The sequence below is a fragment of the Pteropus vampyrus genome, unplaced genomic scaffold (genome assembly GCF_000151845.1).
Source record: "Pteropus vampyrus isolate Shadow unplaced genomic scaffold, Pvam_2.0 Scaffold114, whole genome shotgun sequence".
NCBI lineage: Eukaryota > Metazoa > Chordata > Mammalia > Chiroptera > Pteropodidae > Pteropus > Pteropus vampyrus.
Window position 1 is genome coordinate 2,442,317 of NW_011888895.1, and position 11,643 is coordinate 2,453,959.

Sequence of the window (11,643 nt, forward strand, 5' to 3'; positions counted from 1 at the left end):
CCGACCTGAGCATGGACTTCCCGGAAGCCGGGCCGAGCCCAGTAGCCCTGTCCTACGCTTTGCTTCTCTGGCCCTGCAAAGCCACCCCTGTGACAGCTGAGCTGCCCTGGACTAACACTGAGAAGGCTGGACTGGGATCAGACGAAGTCCTGAGGCTGTCTCTGCCTCGGACCCAGGGGTGTCAGCCCCACCAGTGCCTGTCCGAAGCCCCGCTCCTGAAGAAGGCGGGGTGAGGCCCCTGACTTCAGTGCCATCCAGTGGTAAGCAGGCTAGACGGGCCTGGGTGGCCCTGGGCTCTGGCTTGAAGACCACGCACATTGATTTATCTGCTTTTCCACTCAAGTAAATGTCATCCAACTGAAATTTGTGTCTCCGAGCCAAATGGGAGGGTCCTGATAGAGCCATCAGTCCATTGTGGAGCCCATCCAGCTTACAGGGTGCCTGACAGACAACCGGACCAGCCCAGGGAAGAGCTGAGCGGTTAACAACCACCACCCTTCGGTGGTGCGTCATTGCAGGAAACCAGGAGGTCAGGCACAGGTGCCTTCTACCTCTGCGAAAAAGGTTCCACCTCTGCGAAAAAGGTTCCACCTCTGTGAGAACATCTCCATCTCTGCGAGAACGGTTCGAGGTCCTGTAATTTCACAGCCTGTCCATTCTGACATGACCCACAGAGGAAGAGCAAATACCAGAAACAACGAGTCATGTGTAGCCAGCTGCCCCGCAGCTTTCACGGAGAACATCTAAGCACACAGCATCCTACGTGCCTGAGACATCGTTTCTAGTTTCCAGATGAGAAGAACGAGGCTTAGAGACATTCAATTATCACACAGATGTGTCAGAGGTATCAGTGGCAGACTTAGAATCCTGTGTCTGTTGTTTGTGTTTTTTTTAACAAAACGACAACAACAGCAACGACACTGACCTTGCCTCGAAGTTCTTTCCAGGGACAAGGCTGGTAACACGTTTAACTTGTCAGCACTTGATGCCAGCAGGGGGAAAGCAAGGGAGGAAACCCGACTGCTGTTGAACACCCCCTTCTACAAAACTGAGGACTCTTCTGAGCAAGGGCCGTTCCCCTTCTCCTGGCGTGATTATTCTGGACCGCGATGGGATCTGAAAGACTTAAGGGCCCCCCAATGCTCTGGCAGGTGTTAGAGACCCAGGCAGCAGTAGAGATCGGGGCTTTAAAAAGGGGCCTGACTCACATTCATGGGCTTTACCCACTTGGAAAGACGGCTTTGCGGGGGACAGAGCCCAGCAGTTCGGCTGAGCCATGGATAACCCCAAGCCAGTGATGGCCACCTTCCTCGTCAACTCTCCCAGAAGTGCCTCAGTGAACCCATCACAGAAGGGGGGGTGAAAAGATGGGGGGAGGGGAGTCATCAAGAACACGGGCCTCTCTTTAAGAGGGCTGTAAGGGCAGCTGACAATCCCCTCCAGGGACTGAGGAAGGGAGACACAGGGGTAGGACAATGTGAGCAGGAGTCTCTGGAAGGGAGAGCTGAATGGAGGTTGAATAAGGTCCCACAGGCAGCCCGCTCCCAGGCCTTGCCCCCCAAATCGATGGCTTCCACCCAAAATCTGCGACTCACTGCTTTTGAACACAATTTCCTGACCCAAAAGTGGCAGCTCTGGGCTCTCCTTGACTAGAGTGCCTTCTTCAAGGCAAGGGGCATCAGAGACTCAGCAGGAACCTCTGTGGTGAGGACGATGTCTTTGTCAGAGCACAGGCTGCCATGATGAGCGGCCACCCCTACGGAACCCTGAGCACACAGGCAGGCAGCAGGTCCTCCCTGGGCCCTGCTGCAGAGGCCCTGGAGAATCTTGTCATCTCTCTGGGAGCAGGGGCCACGAGCGTGCGTCCGGTCTCATTAAGTGCTGGCACCCTCAAATGCAGCAACACATTAAACCAAAGGTCAAACATCCGCAGGAAAACTGGCCATACAAATTCAGGATTAATTACATATATGTATACATAGGTATGTATATATGTAATAATTACATATATGTATACATAGGTATGTATATATGTATTACATGTATATGTGTGTGTATCTGTATGTATATATATATGTATGTATATGTATATATAAGCTATTCTTTAAAAATTCTTCCCAAGCCTAGTTTTGAGCCACTGGAAGTGGGGATGGAGGCATAGGTGCAATGTTGCTAAGAATCTGTTTCTGGTGACTGGCTGAAGGAGGCATGAAAGGGAGCCTGACCTCACCCCGCGATGTTTATGTGTGTGTTGAGGGGTGCACATGTGTAGGTATGTCTGTGTCAATGTGTGCGTGTATTGTGTGTGTTCGTGTACATGTGTGCTGAGTATGCATCTGTGTATTTGTGCCCGTGAGTGTGCTGGGGACAGTGTTGTGAGTGTATGTGTAGAGTGTGTGAATGCGATTGTGTGTATGTGAGTGTGTGTCCGTGTGGGGGCGAAGGGCTTGGGAACACATTCGGCTCTTGGGGATGGTCCCCGCAGATCAGAAATAACCTACTGAGACCTCTAATCACTCAGCAGCCTTTTCCTGGGCTATGTTCTATCGTTCCATCCCCATTTGCTGGGCAGTGTCCAGAAAGTATGACTTTGTGACGCTCTTGGATTCATTCCCAGCTTATATTTGGAGATTGTGTTCAGGAGTAAAGCTGATGTTTTTCTGATTGTCAGGCTTCTTGGGCAACTAGGAGCGAGAAGGGAACCCTCTCCCGGCTAGAACATCTCACATCAGCCTCGAAGGAGAGATTCCTACTCTGTGTTCTGTACGGTATGCTTTGAAAAATCGATGCATTTTGTTTCAAAAACCACACTGTAATAAGATTTTGGCCAGCCAAAGAGCCCAAGAACCTATCTCACCTTCCCACCTAAGAGCAGCTTTTTAAGGGCTCGAGAAGGAGGTTCCGGGGGCAAGGAGCTGGGAGGGGAAGCCTGCCAGGAACTGTCCACTTTCTGACAACTACATTTAAAATTAAGAGCCTGTAGTTTACAGCACAGGGAATATAGTCAATCATACTGCAAGAACTTTGCACCGTAACAGATGGTTACTACATTGAGTGGGGTGATCATGTCATAAGGTATGTAAATGTCGAATCACTAGACCGTAACACATGAAACTAATTGTATTGTTGGCATACAATATGTAAGCATATTGTATGCCAACTATACCTTGATTTTTAAAAAAATTCTTTTAAACCAGAAGAGTCTGCAGGGTCTCTGTTACAGCCACCTGGACAAGAACAGATCACCCTGTCTTTTCAGACTTCTTTAAGGCTCCCTTAAAACGTCTTTGTGGTTCACTATTCAAATGCAGATTATCTCTAATTCAGATACCACAAATCTCTGGTTCAAAGCTGCTCTGCCATTTTAAAGGAAACCTATTTCCGTTCATTTTATCTCTTTAAATCTAACGGAAGGGTGCAAAGTAAAAAAAAAAAAAGTAAAGAGATCGGTTCCACGTAAACATTTTTATAATTGTTTAATTTTTAAGGCACACGGAGATCATTTTAACATCTAAAAATACAAAGTTAGCACTAGTTACAAATGGTACATTTACCATTTAAATATATCATGATAAAATTAGTCTTAAAAATCCGACTCCTAAACAGATGTGAAAACTGTGTGAGTGGTGATACACATTCGATGCTAGGACTTTGTTTCTCTCACTGGACGTTTTCCCCTACATCACAGAACAGTTACATTAATCATTTTATTCTCTTCCAAATGAGTCGCTCATAGAGCAGACGTATACTACTTTTTTAAAGAGCCTTTTAGCATCAACCACAGGCTACAACCAACTTGACAAGAGGGTTTTCTCTAAGACGTGTGTAAATGTCAAAGGAACACAGCCGGGTAGACAGTGCTTAAACCCTGTGAGGTCTTGGCGAGCGTCTAAAAGCCTCCCATTTTGTCTTCCAGGCCTTGAGTTGGAGCCCTGCAAGCCAGCCCACGCAGATGCTGGGGACAGGCCGGCTGCAAGGACGGCGGAGGGAAAGCCACAGACCCACCAGAAAATTCTTTTGAGTCAATAGTTTCCACTTCCTCCCCGACTTGACCATTTACCAGAACTGCCCGAGAGGAGTCACCATGAATTTTATCTCTCTGGATTTTCCCTTTCTGACCTTGAAATGACATGATCAAGGGCAGAGAAGCAGCAAGAACCAGGCTAGCCCCACGCCACATCGGCGCTGAAGAGATGCAGTGTTGGGTCTTAGGCCATTAGGAGGACACGAGGTGTGCCTGGGTCGCCTTTCAACACAGGGCAGAAGATTCTCCAACTTGCAGCTGATATTAAGAGTCCTCCAGAGGGAAGGGGGTCAGGGGAGGGAGCAAGAGAAGACAGGGGTGAGGAGGCTGGAATGAGCGATGGAGTAGGCGTTCTCTTCTGTTGCCTTCCCGGGCACCACCAAGGTGGTGACAAGGCAGAGTGGGGGCCATCCACAGCTTCTGGTTCCTGCCGGTCCCTGCCAGTCTGTGGACTCTGCAGTTATCCACACCTGTGAAACCTGATCTCAAGCATCCCCTCTAGCTCTGCATTGCCAAGTCTGTTTGTTTGTTCTACGTCCTCTCTGGATGGTCATCAAGGCGTTACCAAGAGGTCCCCTCACCAGCCCTTCAAAATAAAGTAATGCAATACCACATATGAATGGAATTGGATGTGTGTGAATGTGTGTGAATGTGTGTACGAGAGAGGGAGACTGAAGATCTGGAACATGTTCACCAATAAGTGATCAGTGGTTATCTAAGGATGATGAAATTTCAGGTGATTTTTTTCCTTCCATCTTAATATCCTCTGACGTTGTTTTGAAAATATTAAAATAGGCATGTGTCATTTTGTAATTACAAAAACAGTATATTTTCGTTCTGAAAAATATTAAAATACTATTTCAGATGAGAAAAACAGGCTACGCATGATTATGAAAACTATCAGAGACAGACAAACTTTTTAAAAATTGAAGTTGGAATTGAACCCAAACCTAATTTGCTTTGACTCTTAAACTTCAAAATACATGTCCTAAATACTACAGATTACAATGCCAGCGAACGTCAAAGATATAAATTAATTAACATAAACTGGACAACTGGTTGTATAATAATAGATGCTGATATTGTTCAGATGCCTGAGTGAGTTGACAATTTAGGGGGCCTCGTATCATTGGGTGTTGAGTGGATCAGGCTGTGATATGTCATTATTAAAATGTGAGCGTTATTTTGCAAAGGATGGTTACTGGGGAGAAAGACAAGGAACACATTCTTTTCAGAGCTTAGCTCAAATAACCGAGGAATAAGACAGAAACACCTCGGCGTCACTTCATTCTTTTTGCGACATCTGAATAGGCGTGTTCGATCTCCTGGTCCGCCGGACACGTGTTTGTGAACTCGTCCCTGGCATAGGCGTTGTGCAAGTATCTCCAGATGCCAGTCATGTCAGGAGGAAATTCAAAGTCTCTGTATCGTTTGGCCACAATCTGAAAATGAAGAGGAAATTATCAGCCAAGGGAAACCCCACCAATGTAGGCAATTAGATCAATCTACTCCTTTGAGGTGGGTAATAAATCCTCTTTCTCAAGTCCCAATGTCATCCTCCAGTCGTTTGGGCCACCTAAGTCGCACTTTGACTTTGCACGGGACATACTGGGCACAGGAGAGGTGATAAAGGCACTGGACTCAAAACAGTGGCTCCACACAAGCCTGCCCACGGGTGTCTCGGGCAGTCCCCGTGAAGGGCTGGCCTGGCTTTGCTCTGTATCCCAGATTTGCCCGCAGTGTGTCCGGTGGCTTTCCCTTCGTGCGTTCTGCTGCTGCGTTACTTGGTGCCTAAAAATTCAAGACGGGTCTTCGGTTTAGATTGTGCTCAGATCGCTGTGAAGCGCCCTCTTTGTCCTACTCACCGGGCCTCACCTCCTGAAATCCCAAATACCTTGTACGTTTTCCCGCAGACTTCCATCCCGCTGCCAGCGAGAGGATCGTTTCATCGTGGTCAGCCGTGGGCAGAGAGGGCGGAGTCGTGAACGAAGTGGACACGAAACCTCAGTTCGTGCAGGCAGTGGGCCCAAGGACAGGACGACTGGCCGTAGCCAGCACGGGCGACACCACGCCTTGACGTGCTTCCTCTGGCAGGTGCTTTAATTTACCGGAGCATCTCTTCATCAGAGGTGTGCATCTCATCTGTTTGGCGCTCTATTTTCCCTTCTCTTTATCCATTTTTCCTTCCCCTTTTTATCATCTTCCTCCACAGAGAGGTCCCACTTGGATTCTTCCTGGTTATTAATCATCTTTGAATGAGGCAGATCTATCAGACCTACTATTTGCTTAAATATAGTGTGGAGGGCCACGGAAGTAGACGGGGCAGCTGGTAGACCGATTTGGATATTTACCCTCAAACACTGTCTCACCAAACACTGCTCTACACTCTGCCCTAGGGTCTTACTAGGGTTAGGGTTAGGGCTACCATCAGGGTCAGGGTTCAGATTAGGGTGAAGGTCAGAATTCTGGGTAGGGCATCTTCCACTTGGAGGTTCACAAATTAGGCAGGAGGTCACCGTGGCTAAAAACGAAGCTCAGGTAATTTACAGTACTTCTTGACTGGCTCAAGGCTTGTTTCCCTTCTCTGCTCAGAGACCGAGAAGCAGAATGCCACACCCTTCTCTCCTCCACTCTACCTCCCCTCTCTGTTCCTTTGGATCAGGGGACTGTGGCAGAATGTGAGGATGGCACCACCATGTGGCTCTTCCTTCCACTCTACCTCCCCAGAGATCTCAGCTCGAAAGTGATCTCGGCAGGGATGTCCCCTGCTTCTCATGACCCACTCCACGCCCTAGTCTTCAAATAGAGAAGTTTGGGCTGGCATTTCAGGACTCTAAAAGATTTACTTTTAGAGCCATCTGAACCTTGCTGAAGATATAAAGCAGCATGCCTTGTCTCTGGCACTGCACACTGGATGAAGTTTCTTAGTCTTCGAGTTGGTGACTCGCCCTTTTCTGGCTTTATGAAAGATGAAACTAATTCTCTATTTTTTTCATATCGTTTTTGCTGGGTTTCAGGAAGGTGAATAAATTATAAATTCCTTTACTCTCTCATCTCTTACCATGAATTCCTTTAGACCGATTCTCATTTCCTTTCAGAAGTGTTCCATCCTGGAAGATTATTAAGCTGTTTGGTATTTTGAGTGCTAAATGGCTTTGAAGATTTTGCTGTTAGGTCTTACATTGGAGCCATGGACTACTTTACGCTAAATACTTTATCTTTCCCAAAATGTAAAGCACTTTTTTTTTTTTTTTAAGTAGCAATTGATGTTAGATGGCTGGGCCATTTCGCTCGCTCTTCCCTCACCCTCTTGGGCTTCTGTGATACAACACTGGTCACGGCAATGATTAGAATATTCACTAAAGGGACTAAATCAAGACACAACTCCATAAATGTCTTATTGGAAAATGGCTCCCGAATTTCCGATTCCAACAATGACCAATGTAGAAGGTTTAAGGGATGAATGTACTCGCATTAACTTTCAGTTGTCAGGGCACTGGAAAAGTGGTTTATATTGTTGCTATAATATTACAAAGTTATTTATATTCGCTTGCGGAATCGGCACTATCTTTAAGGCTGGAATTTCAAACTGGTACCCTGAGCACTGTCGTGGTGGGACAGAAAGGAGGGAATGGGGCAAAGATTGGGAGGGGGATAAGAAATGCAGGCAGAAGAAGACAGGAGAATGACACGGAGTATCCGGGGGTGGCTATAAGAGCATCGGCGCCCCGGGTCATGAGAATCTAATTTGTAAATTTCTAAATGCCAATTAAATGTGTATTAGAACACGGGGTCCCTGGCTCACATTTCCCTGTGTCTTCTCTCCCATGTCCTTTATCCTTATACCAAGGACCTAGCTCGGGGCCTGGTGGGATGTGAATAATAGAGGTGCCCCAGAACAAGGCGTGGGCGTCTTCCTGTGGCATTGGAAGCTACTGCGGGCCAAGAACATAATGACAAGAATAATTAACACCTGTAAGTAAGAGCGGGAGAGAGCCGTAACTAAGCAGTCCACCGGGGGGCCGTCTGCCTTGGAATCTCAGGCTCACCCCAGAAGTCTTGATTTAGTAGGTCAGAGGCTGGACTGAGGGATTTACATGTTAAAAAGCTCCCTGAAACCACTCACGGATCTAGAGAGCCTTTAAACCTTAATTATATATAACCCATGACTTTTATTTCATGTTTAACCATCTGGGAAGACAGGGTGCCAAATCTGCAGAGGCACAGCCAAGGAGCTGTCAGTGCACCCCAGCTGCACAAGGTCAATGGGAAGAACGGAGGGAACACGCCTCCATCGTCCCTGGGGAAGGCTTTGTTTACCCTGACCGTCACCAACAATGGACGGAATTTACATTTTAATACTCGCAGATCCCACTCCTCGCTTGTTAAATGCCAGGTATAATCAATGTGTTGTTCCTTCACGTGGCTTTCACGTAACTTTTCTTTAGGTTGTGGGGGGCAAGACTTGAGAAGAGAAGCAGCGAGCATGGAGGGACAGGAGCCAAGTTCCCAGATGCTTCTTCAGACCAACTGAAGAGCACCTGAGAACATCCGCATATCTGAAACCGGGGGTTTGGCTGCCTCCAACAGAAACAAGCTAGACTGCTGACTGCATTTTAGGTCGTCTCGCTGTCCCACCACGACACAAGTCAGAAAAAAATAAAACAAAGCCCCACTCCCGTATTTGGCTCACGTGGCAGGAGGAGCAACGAACCTTAATAATATGGAGCTTGGGTAAGAGGTTACAGTCGGCAAGGGTGAGCTCGTCTCCATCCAGGAACTTCCTTCCAGAAACAGCGACTTCCTCGGTGCTGTAGACATCGACTTCATCAGGCAGAGGGCTATTTAAGTAATTATCCAGCTTCTTCAGGGCCTTGAGGAGGTTCTTTTCATAAACTAGAACAGAAAGGGCCAAACACGATGACGATAAGCCATGTGAGTTAGTGTCACCTTTCTCTAGGGACGAAGGAAGGAGTCTGACATGGCCTCACTCCTCCCTGAAAACTAATTCTGCTGTCTACACAACACTGCACCTTCTAGAACTCATTCATCTCTTCAGAGACCTTTATGGGGATCCTACCATGAAGTAGACCCTGGCAGGAGCATCATTCAAACAAATTCCCATGATGCACTTGGGCACTCTTGATGGTTATTATCCCCGCCCCCTGAAAAAATGTCATTTTCTGGGCTTTCAGCCTCTAGAAGAAGCACTCAATCTGAAACCTCATACAGTCAAAGTCGGAGGTACTTTTCCCTTATTTCTAGACACAGATCTTCCAGCTCTCTGTGAAATGAGGCCAAATTCCCAGGATCTCTTAAGGAGCCAGCCCAGAGGCCAAGCAGAGGGCCATGTTGAAAACAGAAACCAAGAAGATGGGACGCACTCACCTTCATTCACGTCCTTCTTGGTGTTTTTTATAAATGCCGAGAACTTAGCAAACACATCATTTCCTGCAGAGTTAGACTCAGGGTATTGGGTCCCCAACTTAGGGTACCTTGAAAAATCGAAAATTGGAACATCACAGATAAGCAGCGTTTGAGTAAGGATAAAACAATGGGGGAAAGTGTCCCTCTGAGGGGGCTGGAAATAAAAATGAAAACTTCCCCTTGGAGAAAAGCTCTAGGCTGACAGTTTTCACCCTGGGACACAGGGCCGCGGGGCCTCACTGGCCTCAGAGCCCTCCCTACTAAAATGGAGGTGCTGGACTAGCAGGTCCTTCCTCGTCCAGCACTGGGTGAGGCTGCTTGCCAGCACTCACTCCTGCCCTCCCCGCAGAGGGCCCGAGCCATGGCCAACCGCCCCCCACTTCCTGCCACCAAACCCTCGTCACCAGGCGGCAGCTGCAGAGCAAAGAGATCCAGGCCACCTTCACGCACGGTTTCTCGTCTCACCCTGTGTCTTCTGTAGCACACCACGGGGAAAGTTAGGCCACAGAAAACCAAACACACGAAGCCAAGAGCTTTGTCATTATCTGGAGTGTCGGGGGAGTGGGGGGGGCGGCAGTGACAACCAGGTTGCAACACTGTTTTTACAAGGCGTACCTCGGGGGAGCTAATTTCTCCTCTAAGAACTCCTCGATCTTATTCACATCCGTCTGGACTTCACCATCAAAAGTCATAAAAGGAGGGTTGGTTCCGGGAGCCAGGTTCTGCAGGTCTGCGGGCTTCCTGGGTGGGAGAGAACGCCAGCGTTTGTGGGCAGCCGCCAGCGTTCAGGTTCATTGCCACGGCTGAGCTGCATCCTCCCCAGTGTAAGAGAAACGACCCTTGAGAATTTCAAAGGGGATCGTGCGCTTGTAAAATGTCTCACTGGCGCTGAAAGTGTGGCCCCCTCTCTAGCCACAGGACCCTCCCCTTTGGGAAATAAGGCCAAATTCCCAGGATCCGAGGTGAAAAAGTCAGCTCTCCCCAGCATCGTCGCCAGCAGTGGTGCCCAGACAGGCCTTAGAGAGGTTCGGGGCTGACCAAGAACTAGGAGAGCAGGTTCCTCTGGCGCCCCCAACTCCCACTCCTTCCTTATGCCATAATTACTGCTTAGCTCACGCTCAGCTTCGGGGCAGGGCACTGAGGAGCTCTGGCATGCCCATGATAACCTCACGGGTCTGAAGAGCGCGTGTGTGCGTGCACACGCGTGTGCGTGACATACAGTTATCTTCCTAACGCAGAAACCACATCTTACCTTTTCAGGTCCACTGTTGTCACGTTGAATATAACGCCCTTTAGCCAGAGAATCATAAAGAGACGCTGAGAAAATGGGCAATTTCCAATACTCTCCCCATCATAACCAGCCTACAAACGGAAAAAGAAATCTTCATTGGAGCCGGTCTCAGGATCACAAGAGCCAGATTGCGCAATGCCTGAGCAGAAAACCATTATAAACTTTTGTTAATGGTCACGATACCGTAAATACCCTTCAGAGGCCATTTCACTCGGCCTCCGCGCCAAGGCGGGGGCGGGGCGGGCGGGGGAGGACACAGCCACGCTGCACCCAACATGTTCTTCCTTCCTTTCCACGGCCTCACCACTTCCTGCCGCGCTGGGCCTCTGCACAGTCCACGGAGGGGGAGAATGCTCACAGGGAACTCCCTTTGTTGCCAAAGGCAAGGAGGACAGACACGCCCTCTCCCCCTTGCCTGTCCCTGGATCCTCTGCAGAAGCAACACACCTCCCTTTCCAGGATGACAGGTGCTTAGCATCAGACCAGCAGACTCTCCAGCGAGGCAGGACCCCCTAACGGTCTCCTCTGTGCTCGGCCACAGAATGAGAGGGTTGGATGACGTGTGTTCAGCGATGCCGGGACTCTGTAAAACTGTTATGTCCCCTCTCCGATTCAGAGGGCAGCGGAGGGATGGGGAGCGAAGGTACTGAGAAGGCAGGTTACTACCCAGTGGGCATCGACGGTGGAAGGATGTGAAATAGTTCCTCTCCGACGACCCAAAGCTGGTCACATCCACACACACCTCCCCAAACACAGGCACAGAACATACAGAGCACACGTCCCCCGCCAGAGCAGAAAGACAGGTGCGGGCGGAGAGGCGGGAGACGTGGGCTTTGCAACCCCTGGGGAAACGGAGGGCTGGAATCTGGCTAAGGGAGGAAGTTCCGAAATGCCTCTGTCT

General features: G+C 48.8%; 1 protein-coding gene across 1 annotated transcript; it reads right to left on the reverse strand.

Annotated features, from left to right (window-relative positions):
- Positions 1–3,459: 3,459 nt before the first annotated feature.
- CLIC6 (chloride intracellular channel 6) lies at positions 3,460–10,837 on the reverse strand. Its single transcript, XM_011365657.2, has 5 exons — positions 10,704–10,837; positions 10,067–10,192; positions 9,413–9,519; positions 8,739–8,920; positions 3,460–5,466 (listed from the first exon to the last, which is right to left on the reverse strand). The coding sequence occupies exons 1-5, from the start codon at positions 10,757–10,759 to the stop codon at positions 5,305–5,307; spliced, it is 633 nt and encodes a 210-aa protein (XP_011363959.1). The 5' UTR covers positions 10,760–10,837; the 3' UTR covers positions 3,460–5,304.
- Between the last annotated feature and the right edge of the window lie 806 nt (positions 10,838–11,643).